This window comes from Clarias gariepinus, chromosome 16 (assembly GCF_024256425.1).
Source record: "Clarias gariepinus isolate MV-2021 ecotype Netherlands chromosome 16, CGAR_prim_01v2, whole genome shotgun sequence".
Lineage (NCBI taxonomy): Eukaryota > Metazoa > Chordata > Actinopteri > Siluriformes > Clariidae > Clarias > Clarias gariepinus.
Genome location: NC_071115.1, coordinates 13398090 through 13414163, shown reverse-complemented (window position 1 = coordinate 13414163; position 16074 = coordinate 13398090). Strand labels below are relative to the sequence as shown.

Here is a 16074-nt window from a genome sequence, read left to right as displayed (position 1 = left end):
ATCAGGCAACATCCTGATCGAACATCCACTAACACATCTTACTAAATATTAAGGCACCTTCAAGAAAGTTATAACCTCAAGCTAAAAAGATCCCTCCCTAAAATAGCGTTTTTTTTGTGTGTTTTTTTTTGGTTTAACCCAGTTGGTAGAGGCCTCTGGGGGGGATCGTGGATGTGAGCGGCGCTCTGAGCATCACACCGGTCTCATAACTGTGTGTGAGTGCTGGAAGAAATGACTTAGCACTACTGCTGTTACATAAGACAGGAACTAATACAATTGAGCAGACATAATATATACTGTATATAAAAGATATATATATAAAACAAACACACACAATTCAGGAAAAGAAAACCTTGAATAACTGGATTTATGATATAAATATATGATTATATTATCATAATAATGTTATTAATATTATATACATCTGACTATTTTTCTTTCCCTGTTTATAATAGTATATTTTTGCTTTTTTTGGTATGTATATACTTTAAATATTGACTAGAAATTCTGTTTAGCAGGTGTATCCGTGTCATAATCGGCTGTTTTGTCCTACTAATTTTATGTCACACTGTGATCGTGTCACAGGCATTCCTCCCCAATGGAACAATAGACAGAGTCATCTAGAGCAAAGAAACGGGTACATCAGGCCGAGCTCGTAGCTAATGAAACCCTGGATCAGACTGCAGAGCGTCTACACACTACAATGCACACTACACACGGATAAAACCCTGAATCAGGCTGTGACCCATCTACAGCCACAGCGCATATGACAGACATCAGGGCTCCTGAAGCTTCGAAAGCTGACCACACACTCCGTTCGCAGGTAATGGTAACCCCACACGCACCAGGATCTAGTCACCTTTGAAACATACTCGATACACATGATATTGTTACATACAGCATTTTGAGCAGCGTAAGTGATCAAAAGACATGCTGGTAAGATAATGTCTATTTCGTTTGAAAGTAGTGCTGTGTTGTTTAATAAATTATAAAAAAACGCTCAAATCTTTTACAAATATTCCTGTATTGTGAGAGCATCGCTTTCTCTTAATTTTTGGCGTTTATTGGTGGTTGGTGCTTTACCACCACCTACTGGGCTGGAGCCTGGAGTGGAGGGACGATTAGCAGGGGGGAAAAGCACTTCGTACGAGATGTGACATTTAAACATAAACTACACAGCTTCTTAACGTTCGTGAAATAACTAAGTAGTTTTTGATACTCCAAAACCTAGGAAAAGAAATATAGCTGCTTGAATTAAATCAGACACTAACCTTTAGCGCTATTGACTCGAAATAAATCAGACTGTGTAAATTTTAGTGTTTGTGACCCGAAATAAATCAGACGGTTAACTTTAGTGCTATTGAATTGAAATAAATCAACACTCTACCTATGATTCACAGCTCTATTTGGAAGACAGCACAACAACACCTCTCCTTTATTGTTCTTTAAATTAGATTCATTTGAAGGCATGGTTGTCGCATGTGTTCATCTCGACAAAGGCAATCCCATAATTCTGTCTGGTATCTACATGTAAATGTAGATGATATAGCAAAAATATCAATACATCCTACTTGTGGACAATTTCACAGTGGCCGAATAACTTGTGAACTATGAGTTCTATCATACATAAGGAATAAAACACGATGGTGTGCGCTGTTATATGAAATTACACTCACTGTGTGGTTGAATGCTCAGACTGATTAAAGCTGTGCATTATTTTCCTAACACGGAACAGTAGTTATGACTGTAATGTGAACAATAGGTTCAAATTACTGCTCTTGTTCCAATATGCTGTTATGTCTATAGTAACAGCTCATACAGCGGCCTGTGCCGTAGATGCACCACATAATATCAGATCAATAATAAAAAATGTGTTGTAAAACATATAACTATAGGGAATTTTTTTTTTTAACATACATCAGAGTCTTGCTTGCAACTGTTTCCAGAACGGTTGTCTTCAGGACTAGGGCTGCAGTCGGTTACGCCGAATATGTTGTAACTATGTTGTCTGTAACTAGAGTGTGTCAGTGCGTCACAATTTAGCCGGCCTTTAATGAAATGTAGGACTTTATCCCCAAATATCTGAACCTGATCATTTGACATGTGATACTCCTTTCGAGACCTCCCGCTCCCTCAGTCTGCCTGAGTTTGTATTAGAATGAGTTTAATCTGAATGTTTGGTGGAAATGCATGTGAGTGAAGATTTTCCAGCTCGGAGGCTAACAGCTAGCCTTTTAACGCCATTTTCCATCAAACTGGCGAATTGTAAACAGTTTGTTTATGCGCTTCTAAACTAAGTGACATGGAGGTAAAGTTTTAATTGATTGCTTCCTACATAGATTATTAGTTATTATTATATTATTTATAAGTTTATATGGTAAAATGGCACTGATTAGGGCCCAAGCACTATGACATCAGCACTATGATATATATTGTTTTTCTAAGGATTATTATTTTTATTTATATATATTATATTATTATGTAAAACACATCTAGATATCATTGAACTAAACAATTTCACTATTGTCATGGGCTTAACTTATCAGTACGGTCAGTTATTTCGGGTTGTTTTTGTAGATTCCGATTTACTCCTCCTCGGGGATTCATACGATCGCCACCAACCCTCAAGAGTATTGGAATATTATCTCAATGCAAAATTGCGAAGGGATTTTGGATATCTCAAACAGTTCAGCCAACGTGAGGCCTTAAACATATGGCAAATACGTGGATAAATACCTTCCTTAGTTATATAATATATTATGTCATAATGGTAACCTAAACAAGCTCAATATGAGTGACATCATATTAAGTGTGGTCATAATGTGATGCTTTCTTTTTTAAAAAGAATCACACTAAAACATATGCCTGAAAATTGGCTAATAATGTCCAAAAGTGAAAATATATTGAGTGACATCATATTGAGTAACATCTTAGTTTGGTGCTTTTTCCTAGGTCTTTTTTGTGCGTCTTAACATGCAAAAAAAGCATACAGGTTGTATGGTGTGCCAGGGTGGTGATTACGATTACGACTATATTTTTATTTTGTGACTTTCCGTGCTCTCACTCAGAGGCAAAAGATGTGTGCGAGGTTTTTTTAATAAAATAATTTTTTTCTATATGTAAATCTTGTCACTGTCTGCAAGTCCCACATGCCCATGGACTTGACTAAAAAACTTTAAATATGAGAAAAAAATGTTTTTGGTAAATTAAATAATTTTTTATGGGAACAAACATCAAAGCTGTGGTTATTATTTACTGGCAAGTTAATAAAATGATTAATCTTCCAAACAAAAAATGATCATTAATCTATCTGTGATAAAATAATAAAAAATAGATTAATTAGATTAATTAATACAAAAATAATGGTTAGGCGCAGCCCTATTCAGGGTAGAGGTGTTGAAGTTTTTGATTGGTGGACTGACAGGCTGAGCGTTCGAAAGAAAACCAAAGCGAGACACGGTGTGAAATAGAGAGAGTGCTGGTGACGGAATGACTGTTTCATCAGTTATAACAGGGGTGAGAACTGAAACTTACTTAGAGAAACTCCCCTAACTGCATATATGTAGACATTTTTTTCATGACCCTACCATCCCCAAATCCCCCCATCCTCCCCAACCCCACATACAATTTATGTGTCAGTGTCTAAACCAACTATAAAAATCACCGAAAAAACAAGGGCCCCTGGGTTAAGTAGAGGAACACCACCCAGCCTCATTTCCACACAGGCTTACAGAAGGCAGTCAGAACCGTCACTCTAAATCTGCTCTTTCCAACGAAACGGACATGCAACACGTTAATGCACAGGTGAATGTTGTAATATTGTATGCTGTCAGAAGCTTTAACCTGTATCGTTGACACACCGTCAGCACTAACTAACAGACACGCCCATGCAAACCAGACCACGGCTGACCAAGTGCACATTTTCACACACCTGTTCACATACTGTGGGCATGAATTTGCACTCGCAGTGATACTGTAGCTTCAAGGTTAGTATCGATCATACTTACTTAAAAAAAAAAACCCACATTGACTTTTCACTCGAATTTCACTGTTCACGGTTATCTTCACCACTCGAAATAAACTACATCTGAAAGTTTCTCAGGGTCAAAGGCAACATGTGAGAGCATCAAAATAGTAACCACACCTGATCTTAGATCATATCAAATCCTTTCTGTCTAACCAGAGTGATTAAAATCATCTGCTGTGTTAGAAGATGAAAAAAAACATACATTTATGTCGGTTATGTGTCCGACACTTTTCTCACGAGGGTCAACCCGGGACTCCCCTAATCTATTAAAGGCGGTAAAGTGGAACTGGGACTTCTGATGAAATTTATCATGTACTGTATGAAGGTGTAAAAACGATTGACATTTATAGAAGGCTTTAAGCAAAGTATAGTGATTAGACTTTTAGCCAAAGTAAAACATTTGAACATCAATGGTTCAAGTGAGGTGTATGTTCATACAGTGGTGAACGTTTATCTCACGTGAACATTCAGAAAGTGGAAAAACGTTCTGTTTTTCCAGGACAGTGCACAAACTCAGACAGCCCACCACCCTAGTTGCACGCATGATCTTGACTGGGAATTACTGCCACTTCCCGCATACAACTCTGACCTCGCTCAGAGTCATTTCTACAAGTTTGGGCCATTTAAGGAGTTCCCGATAGGCCATCATTTCAGACGTGAAGCAGGCAATCTGATCATGGCTCTGGTGTACTTAAAAACCCCTCTATTGTGATGGTATCCAAGCAATAGTGAAACGCTGGGATAAGTGCATTAGTGTAGCAGGGGGATTACATACAAGAAAATACATGTAGTTTTACTCACATAATTGTGTTCTGTTATTCTGCACAATGAAAAGTCCCGGGTTGACCTGACGCCCCTTGTACTTCTATACAACATGCAAGCAACCTTCTTATTGTAGCACATGCCCTACTTTCCTCTTTTGGTTTCCCCTGAAGACTCAAGCAAAGTGTCTTTATCTTTAGTGTTCTAATGACGAGTACTGACAAACCCTGAATGCTTCAGAATCAAAAACAACAATGCTCTTTCACTCATCAAGCCTCGATATGCATTGGGCCATCATGTTAGAGAAAAGGAACAGACGTTGTGTATAAATGAACATGTAATTTATATGAAGTCATTTTTAGATCAAAGTTGCCAACTGGTACATTTTTGGAAAGGTTAACCCATCGCAGCATTTACTGTATGTAAATAATTTATCTAAGGACATGCGACTGCTCTGTAGTGAACGCTGAGCCCATAACCTGCACCGCTGACCTCTTTCGAAAAAGTCAGTCAAGTACATTATATGAGCATTCAGGGGGAAAAAGGGTTTTATTTATTATTCATCAGCACTTCTTACAGTAAGTGATTTAAGTAACTTAACACAAGAACATCCTTGTGTGTTATCACCAGTGACTCACTGCCAGCACATCAGTCCTAACAAAAACACAATTTATGATAAGACTCGCTAATGCGCTCATCATGATCTCTTACGGCTTGACGACGCTCAACAGATCTTAAGTGGTTTCGGATGAGCTTCCAAAAATTCTAATATTCCGGTTTATTCGTAAATGTTCTTTGCACTAAATGCTTCACTCTACATAGCTGGACAAATCTTAAGCTGGTCCACAGGTCAAATAAAAGCACCAATGTGTTAGCAATTCCAGAAACTTAGCTGACTGTGATAAAAGATGCTAGCTACCGTTATATATTAGCTAATGTAGGGTTTTGTTTTTATAACTAAATAGAACTGGTAAGTATATAATGATAAAGCAGATTAATATGCTGACAGAATCAGTGAGTTATTGGTCAGTGTATGTACAGTGCATCTGGAAGGTATTCACACCGCTACACAGTATTTCTAATACGGCAATACCCTTTTTTTTTTTTTTTACTTTTTGTAACTTTTCCCTAATAGGAACCTCAACTGAATGTTCATGATAAAACATGGACTATTAAACAACGTTTACATTTTCTTCCAAACTGCACAAGGGCACAGGACTTTCTCTCGCTCAAACACATTTCAGAATGAAAGTGGTTCAGGACATTGGACAGAGTGAAACCTCATTTTAATCACAAATAAAACCCAACTGAAAAGGAGTCAACAGCTACCAACCAGGGAGAGATCACAGAGTTATCACATGCTTCCTCTTACACACGTGACGCTAGCATCTTTTTTCGAACTGTCTATGCATCATTAAGGGAAACGACTGGGTGAGCAGGTTGAATGCAAGTATGTCACCCCTCCTCCCTGAAGGCACGGCCAGTCTGCTCCACAGACTCCCAGCAACAGACGGCTGCAGCTGGATTTGAACTTGCAAGCATTTTTAGGTTGCTCTACTCGGATGTGCGTGTGCTACTGATCACACAGAATCAGCTTTATGTGAGGCTGCGATTTTATTTGAATACCTCAAAACCTGTAAGAAGATATAACAGACGATAAACGTTCGTCATAATGAATCGAATGTAAAAAAAAAAAATCACAACGCCTGAAAACCGAATGGAAGTAAATTGGTCAACTAGCCTAAGTTTTTTTGTATGATTTTGCTTTTCTCGCAATAAAGTAGCATCTGTTAGATATCTCGCCTTGTGTAAACTTCTGCACCATATTTCGTTACATAACTGTTCTTTGACGGGCAGAAAACAATATTACAAACCGGGCAGATTCCTATTAGACAATAATGAAACTCAATGCTACACAAGTGCATAGGAAAGTACTCACAAATGTCTCACAGAAGCATTCATGACGAGATACATTTAAGCATGTGTGTTTCCCTATATTTAATCTCCTTTCAATTTTTCATAGTCAGATCATTTGTATCCAGTTGTGTTTTTGTTTTTTTTCTATGGCAGATATTTGACAGCTTCTTAGTCATGGCGATGACGATGCTCTAATCACATCCCTCTTCCTCGCTCAGCCCGGAGAGGCAGCTCTACTGGGCTATAGGCTGTTATTAGGGCTGTCAGTCGAGGCACTGATCTGCAAGCTTTGGGCCATCTGTGTGTGTGTGTGTGGGTGGGTGGGTGGCAATGGGGTGGCAAAAAGAGAGCAACCACTGCTGTCACTTCAAACAGCCTTCACGTGGTGTTTTTCCGTGGTTGAGCTCCGGCTTGTCTTCGCTGCAGTTCCGTTTGTGTGTGTGTGTGTGTGTGTGTGTGTGTATATGATGGTGTGTGTGTGTGTGTGTGTGTGTGTGTGTGTGTGTGTGTGTGTGTGTGTGTGTGTGTGTGTGTGTGTGTGTGCTGAAGAGTTTAAAAGTGTCCCCTTTTTCGTTATGTTTGGTTTCCTCTTTAGGCTTTACGCTCAGCTCACCTTTCCTTTCCCTCGCTTTCTATTCGCTCTTCCTCACCCTCTCCGTGAAGAAGTGCCGGTTACCATGTGAACGAGTGCTATACCCAAAGAGAAGCCTTCCCCCCTCCCCACAAACAGGCACATCTGCAGTAGAGCATGTATACATATAACGGGATATACAGCGCTTCGAAAAAACATCTCGGATAATAAACATGAGTCAGAAATGCAGAAATACCTCCCACTAATACCTAAGCATGCATAAGTATATGCTCTAACACAACAGCAGCAGCAGGAGCAAAACATACAGCAACACGCATTTACATTGCACATGGTCGGAGCAGCAGCCCCTGAGGGCCTCCATTCCATCTCAGGTGCGTGGGTATGTAAAGAGCGAGTGGGCACAATCACTAACCAGGAGAGAGAGAGAGAGAAAGAGTGAGAAAGAGAGAATAATGTCAGAAAAAGCTCTCTGAGGGAAGGCCAATGAGTGGGCAGTCATTTCTTCCTAATCCCTCACTCTTTTCAGAAGAAAAACAGTGTTTCTCCCACGCAGGCCCATGCCACCACTTTCTCATCTACCACTAGTGTTTCTCCCTTTCTCCTGCCATCTAGAGCTCTCTAAAAGCTCCTTCAGAAGCGCCTGGGGTGTTTTCTGCTTTTTTTTCCCCGAAAGATGCCGCACGGAGAGCCTCGGTTCAACCGACAAGGCCACGGCAGAGCGGCAGTTGTACGAGTCAAGTTGCATAAAGCACAACTGAGGTCCATCAGAGGCATGTGCATTATTGATATTTTCTGATTATTAAACTGGGTTATTTTTCCCAGAATAAACATGGCTGTGCTCTAACGCTGTGAATCATGGGTAAATTCGAACTGAATTGATTCAATTTGGGTTTTTTGTCGTTGCAATTTTTTATTTAATCCTAATTAATATCACCAATGTCTTATTTGCCTCAAGCAGCTAGATTTCTTACAGGTTTTTTAAGTATTAAAAACTACTAAAGACTACTTAAAAATGCTGTGCAAAACGTGCCGTTAACAGTTTAAATGTCAGATCAAAGGACGTTATACAACGAAAAAAAAAAAAAAAAAAACAATGGCCCACTGGCCAGCATTCACATTATTTTTATTCTCCGTACTTGGGTACACTTGTGTATTTAAACTCACCAATACAGCAGGTGGCAGTATGCACCTAGTAGGTTTGGGAGCCACCATTAAAACAAACGAAAAGAGAAAAAAAAGGATGTTTAAAAGGACCTACTATGCCTAATATTATCTTGATATTTCGTTAAGAGCAGTTCTACTACTTCATCAGCTATCGCTGTGTGTTCTAGAGGATGAGATTGGTTCTGATTTCCATATCTGATTCAATCCATGCCCGAGTATCCTATACTACGCCTAAGTGAGACACCTTGGTAATGGCTCCCTAGCCCAGAACACTTCTCACTGATCAAAATGAATCAGAAGAAATATAATGATGAAATAAAATGAATAAATTAAACGATTCAAGTCTCAGAGTACAATAAAATCTTCACTTCTTAGTTTCTTTAACTGCCAACAGTATTTTCCCCCCACTAGCCTTTCTTTTTTTCTCTTGAAGTAAAAAAAAATAGTTTGTTATGTTAATTGTTATGTTAATGATGATTCCTCTGTATTGAAATTCGTCCGGGGACAAACTTCTCACCCTTACAAAGTGCTGACACCCGAGACTACTTTTAGAAATGCATCTATCCATTACATTAGTCTCCAACATTTTTGACCCCCTGAGATGGAACGATCGTTGGGGTGTTTAAGAGTATATTCATTTATATGTCACAGGATTAAAAGCTTGATTCCATCACCTGCCACACAAACACTTTAATCAGCTCGATAGGCTTCCTGTGCGCAGAACAAAAAAAAACCTGTTTCATGTTCCTTTCTTGGGTTTACCCACCAGCTCGTGGGGAAAAAATAAATAAATAAATAAATAAATAGTGAAATAATGTGCCAGGACATAGACGATGACATCATTCTAACAAACGAGCAATACTGTCACAATCACTTACAGTAAAGCTGAGCGCAATGTGCTCTATACCGTAAACACAGAACACAGAACGCTAATTAGGCATGCATTGTTGTTTGCTCTATTTTCTGAACACTTGTGTGTAGGAGTGTACACTTTAATTGCTGCTGTCAGGGACAGGCACGACGTAGAGCTCACTCTTGCACTAGTGAAGCCAACAAAATGGCTTCTATATCTGAAATCACGACAAGTTATTACAGTTCACACAGGGAATAATGTTTAATCCGTGATTGTTGTTAAAGGTAGCGTCTTTGTGTGGACAAGCCTGAAACGGAACACACCCCTTACTACACGAGAAACAGAAACTGACATATATAGTGGTGGGGGGTGGGGGTAGGGGAATAGCAGGGAAAGTCCATGTGCCAGTTTGTACTAATGTTACTGTGTGTCACTCGTTCAGCTGTCAGTTGTGCTGAGAGTTTTTCCCAAGGTTTCACTTTGAACCTGTGTCCTGACATGCTAGCCTGGGAAATACCGTGCGTTCGTGTGACATCAACATAAGGCAAAGTGTAAACACTGAGAGAGAACAATGAACTAGTCAATCTCAGTCAAGGTTCGAATCTTAGATGCTGTGCCTTGATCGACTAGCCTCAGCTCTGTTAAACGAAATTAGGCCAGAAGGTAAAAAAAAAAAGGTTTAGGAATTGCGTCTATAAAAGAAAATCAAATTTAATTAACGTGTGGTCTTTAAAGGTCCGATATTTCACCATTACGTAGTTGAACATATGTCTCAGAACTCCTACAAAGTGTGTCTGTTAATACTTTACCAGCTGAAATACCTGTACAATGTGATGAACCTCCAACTCCCTTTTTTACACTCTTGCTGCAAATGCAACTGATCTGCGAAATAGGTTTCTTATATGAGGTCACAATAGGAGAAAACTGATTTATGACAGACTTGGAAAAACCTGAACTGTGCCTTTAACGAGAGTGATGCAGCAACATTTTAGTGCTTTAATTATGTCCAGATCTCTCACTTCTTCATCTGTGGGACTCTCAAATAGATAACTTTTATGATAATACCGCTGTGTGCATTACAGCTCCTTGCAGTGTTTGCACAAACTTCACTTGATCACATCACGTTTTTAACACAAACCTCATAATATGTATATTTAATAAAGAGTTTCTCTAGAAACAGGTTTTTAAAAAATGTCATTTGAATTTTCTGGGTTTCTTTTTTTTTTTTTTTTTTTTTTTTTTTTTTACAGCTAGATGCCTATAAAGGCTTGAAAACTATTTAAAGATGTGGCAGTGGTTCGGATGTAGGCTACGTTATCTTCATGATCGAAGATCATTACAACACCCCAGTCCCTAATCCACACATCCACTGCTCCAGACAGCTAGTCAAGACTGACAGATTCAGTCTCAGGACGCATCATTATGTAGCCTAAACCAGGATTAGCAGCACTTTTTCAAATGTTCTTAAACCTCTCAAACAGACAGTACAACAAATACATAACAGACGTAAACAGACATGGGACAAACGTGCAAACGTCAGCTATTAAAATGTGATGAATACTTTAGGTAAATAAATAAATAAATTAAGGTTTTTTTTCTTGTTTTTTTTTTGTTTTTTAAAGTGTATCTTTAACATGAATTTATCAAGAAGCCAAGATTGTATTTATGAGCAATCACTTTTTCATTAACCCCTTAAAGAGCAACCCCAGTGAGAATCTAATCTTTTAGCAAATCTGCATGTTCAAATAACATCTGCATCATTGAATAATAATGTTTGATTACCTTGTAGTTTTTTTCCTTTTTCAATAAAACAGACACACTGAGAAGCAGTAGCTCAGGGTCGCAAACATCAGAGACATTTTAAGGGTTCAACCAACCTGACTCGGGTTTAATGCAGCACATAAATGATGGCACCCTGCTTTATATGTGAAAGTACAGCTAAAGGGAAAGTCTGTGCTAGAACCCTGATGCCATCTGTAGCCACAGTTTTTTGAAATGATGTCAAAATTCACGAACGAAAGTGCCAAAGCACAAAGTACATCATCACAAATGGGACAGATTCTTTGCCTTGGATGTGCAGCTGCTCTCAGTTGTATAGAAAATACTAAGCCATGCGAAACAGAGCGTAGACACTTTCACATACAAGATATAATTTTAATCTCCCAGAAATGTACAGCATGATCATGAACTCCTAGCTACAAACAATTCACTTCTTCAATCCTACAATTTATTAATTTTTATTTCATTTACTATTTGCCAAGATTTGCTGCAATATTTAGCAGTACAACAAATGGCAGGGAGACATGGAGCCAGAGTTTTACATTCCTAGCAAGTATCTTGACATGACCTGACAAACATGTCGACAGCGCATGCATAAAAGTCTAGGTCAAAGCATGCATTCAGAGGGTCACAGGGGCCTCCAGAGAATGTGCCTATTGGAAAATTCCAACACTTGATCACTCTATTTTGAGTTCCTAGTTTTGTTTTTTTCCAAGTGCAGTAAATACAAGTCTAGTTCAACAGACCATTCCAGAACATTGCTATTGTCTCAAAATACAAAAATGCACTAGTCCACAACAGAGCCATCGGGTGTTTATTTTTCTCATTTACTGTCATATCTGCATGCAAAAGAGAGTCTAATAACAAACTGTAGCAGCAGAAATTACTTATTGTTCATCTATACATGTAGCCCCTTTCCCACAGACAGGCTTGCATGCATTGCCATCATTCTCAGGGTCCCACTGTTTCCATGGTTACGTCTTCATAACACTTCACTGCACATGTGCACTTGGTGCTGCAGCAACAAAACTGACGAGGATCAGCACTCGCAAATCACTACTGACTTTTAGGTTAAAAAGCAGAGAAAGGAAATTGTGCACATATTTGGATTTGAAGTAAAGCTACGCTGGCAGACAGACAGTTTGAACTCAATAATTAAGATGTGATTTTGTTGTACATGATTCAACTCTTGCAGCCAGTAACATGAACTGGGTGTCAAAATAAAGATTGAACGTGCAAACGTCAACCATTAAAAGGTGAAAATCAGGACTTTTTTAAAGCCAATTATGTATCTTTAACATGAGTTTACCAAGAGAACAAGATTGTATTTATGAGCAATCACTTTTTCAATAACCCCCTGGACAACCCCAGTGAGAGTCTAATCTTTTAGCCCATGTTCAAATAACATCTGCATCATTGAATAAAAGTGGCTTTTTTTTTTCAGTTACACTAGTTACACAATAATACAATGCAAATAAAACAGATGCACTGAGCAGCAGCAGCTCAGTGGTGGAAACGTCGGAGACATTTGTGCGGTGATGATACATGAAGTAAAGCTTTGCTGACAGACAGATAGATTTCACAGGAACCTGGAAAGCACCTCAGAGGAATATCACCCCGCATAACAAGCGAAATTCCCTCCTCTGCCGAAGTCTAATCAGTTTGCGGACAGGAAAGACCCGGTTTAAACATAAATCTGCATGCAATCGCTGTCCAAAATGTTTACTAGGGTACTTTCTCATCCAAAACAAATATTTGGTACTCGTTCTCAGTGAAGTGACAGCTAAATTGATGATAATTAAGATGTGATTTTTACATCGCAACCTTGTTGTAAATGATTCAACTCTTGTGGTGCAGCCAGTAACATGACCTGGGTGTCAAAATAAGTAAATAACGAGCTGCATGCCATCTTGCTATCCCCTCTGTTTTGAAGCTACTCAGCAAAACGTATTCTGGATTATTAGGTTTGCAAAGGAAACCTAAAATATAAAATCAATGTTTTTGTAAAAAAAAAAAAAAAAAAGGATGAACAGATCTGATATTTAGCACTAATAATACCTCAATATCTGACTGATGTTGCCGTTATATGCTGGATCATTACGAGATTAGATTGGACAAATTTCCAGATTCCACCCACTCACAACAAAACACAGACCTTGCACGCATGCGATCAGACACCACCAGATATTTTACACAGCACCGTCACACCTCTAATGTTTCAAGTGGGCTCGCATCAGTGTTTAAGGTCAGTGCACACTGGGAGTATTGTTTTGGGAATAGAAAAAAAAGTGTAATCAGTGCATCCCTAGTAGTTTTCCATATCCATTGGGGCTTGCATGTGAACTCCAGTGTTGTTATGTAAGCTCCAGAGTAGTGTAGTGCTGCAGTGAGGAGTCCCACTTTGCCCTAAGAGCTATCAAACACACTCAGGATAAAGTCTGGGTTATTCCTGTGGTCTGTTTTGGCAAAAAAAAAAAAAAAGGGAGGGGGGTGGCACAATCTTAAAGACTGCATAATAACATAGCAACAATTAGTAGTATGTGTGTGTGTGTCATACAATGACACAATCTTGAAAATTGCACAAGAACAGAAACAATTAGTAGTGTGTGTGTGCTCACACATACACCTGTACACTTGACCTGCTTTTGATAGACTAATTGCCTGTGCCATTTTTGATCTCACGTGTGACTTGTGACAAAAACAAGCCTTGACAGGTGAGTTCAGGGAACCTGAAAATGCCGAGGGTTTTTACTATGTCACGTGCGCAGTGGTGTTGGTGGGAATGGTGGTTTATTGATCATTAGTGTGTTTCATGGCCGTACCTGTGCAGTTGCCGTAGCGCTTGCCCGCCACGCTGTCCAGCAGCGCGAGCGCCAGGTTCTCCGGCGTGTCGGCGGGAAGCGGGGTCCAGCCCGTGTCCAGGCTCGCCTCGGAGCTCTGCTCGTCACTGGACAGCGACGGGCTCCGGATGTCCGTAGCGGCGGCCGACGGCCAGCACGGTGCCTCCTCTGTCTCGGGGCTGAAGACGTCGCCGCGCGCCGGGCCGCCCTCAGGCGAGCTCTCGCGGAAGAAGGGCACGACGCGCGAGAGGCTGGCGCGCCGCCGAGCCGCGCTCGTGCCCGCCGCCGCCTTCTCTCCTCCGAAACCACCGGCCCGAGTCAGCGCGTTCGTCTGCTTCTTAAGGAACTTCTCTAGAGGCTTCATTCCAGCCGGCATTTTGATAAAGGCAGCACGTATTCAGAGCCCTGCGTCGATCCTGACTGATAACGAATACAGCGAGACGAAAAGCGCGCGCGTTTACATCGTAGCTCAGTTACAGTGAAGCAAAACAAAACCCCTCGCGAATGCTGCTCTCTCTCTCTCTCTCTCTCTCACACACACACACACACACACACACACTCCCTGTCGCGATCAGGTCATGAACACACAGCCATCAGTGGATCTGCCCGCTGATGAGTGAAGAGAGAAGTCTCAGGGCGTGCGCGTTATGACTGAGAGAGATCCAGGAGCACACGCTTGTGCAGAGGGCCAGCTGCTCCCTCCCTGTCTTGTCCTCTGCAGTCGTGCAGGTCGTGTCTATCGGAGAGGCGGCGATTCTCACTCACTGCATCCTAGCACAACACATGCCATGCTCGAAAATCAAACAAGTTCTCTGTTAAATGGAGATGAAGCGTGTAATAGAAGCACGGCGCCGTGTTCCTCTGTCAGGATGCAGAAGGGTGACAGAAGCTGCGGGTGAAGGGGCTACACTACACCGCCTTTATGAGAATCCGACCGCGCTCCTGTACTCATTCCGCCCTTCGCTTGCTCATCTCAGTCCTCCTCGATGCGAACTAAAGCACAGTGCTTCCTTTCGTGCCTACATGCAGTATACACACCCAACGGGGGTGTGTTGTGTGAATATGTGTGTGTGTGTGTGTGTGTGTGTGTGTATTGTAAAGGCGACAACAGCGCCACTCCGTTTCGTTTCGTCTCTCCGCCTCCTCCTCCTCCTCTGCAGTTGTACGGAGGAGCTTCGGTTAGCCTAGGCTCTCCCCCAACCGTCAAATCTTAGACACGTGATTAACCACGTGACCGCCAGCGCGCGGAACAGGTAAAAGACACTGCCTTGTCGACCTATATTCATAATTAGCTAATTACAATTAACCTTATATAAGGAATATTTTTTTTGTAAGTTGTGACTGAATTTGCCTCTAAACTTATAAAAATGTAGGTCTTCTCATTTTAGAGCATTGTTTTTTTATGTTTTATGGACAATTTTAATTGGGCGGGGTTATGTTTGTTAGAGGTGACGTCAGGTGCACCTAGGTACTAATTGGAGTTTGCACTGGATTAAATTAACTCCCCATTTTATCCCAATCCACCAGAAATTAAAATGGCTCCTTGTTCACAAAAAAATCTGCATCCATGATTATACACATGATATCATTATACACTGATTATCCATAACATTATGGCCACGTGCTTAATATAGATTAGGTCTCCCCCTTTGCCATCAAAACAGCAATGACGTGTGTTCTGACACCTGTCTCTCACAACCAGCATCAACCTTTTTGATTGACGTTTTGTGGGATGTTCCTGGTCTGCAGTCGTCAGGACATACAGTACCAAAAGTAATCCAAGGAAGGAAAACCGGTAAACTGGTGACAGGGTCATGGGCCACCAAGGTTTACTGATGCATACAGGGAGCGAAGACAGTCCTGTGTAGTCTGGGCCAATAGAAGTGCTAGTGTAGATCAAATTGCTGAAAATGTTGTAGATCAAATTGCTGAACAAAGTGCTGGTTGTGGTTGTTGTCTCAGAACACACCGTGCATCACTCGTATGGTGGCAAAAGGTCCCCTACCTACTCAATATTAGGCTAGGCAGGTGGTTATAATGGTATGGCTGATCATTGTATATACACAGTTTTAATGTGGGAGATTAGCTATGTGGGGTAACGTCAGGGGAATGTATATTTCCTTGTTCCGGGGTGAATTGA

At 40.5% G+C, this 16074-nt stretch overlaps 1 protein-coding gene across 1 annotated transcript in view; it reads right to left on the bottom strand.

Annotated features, from left to right (window-relative positions):
- rapgefl1 (Rap guanine nucleotide exchange factor (GEF)-like 1) overlaps positions 1 to 15006 on the bottom strand; it is a 48266-nt gene extending 33260 nt beyond the window's left edge. The window contains exon 1 of the mRNA XM_053515386.1: positions 13917 to 15006. Coding sequence (XP_053371361.1) covers positions 13917 to 14310 — 394 coding nt within the window. The 5' untranslated portion in view covers positions 14311 to 15006. The remainder of the gene's footprint in view (positions 1 to 13916) is intronic.
- Between the last annotated feature and the right edge of the window lie 1068 nt (positions 15007 to 16074).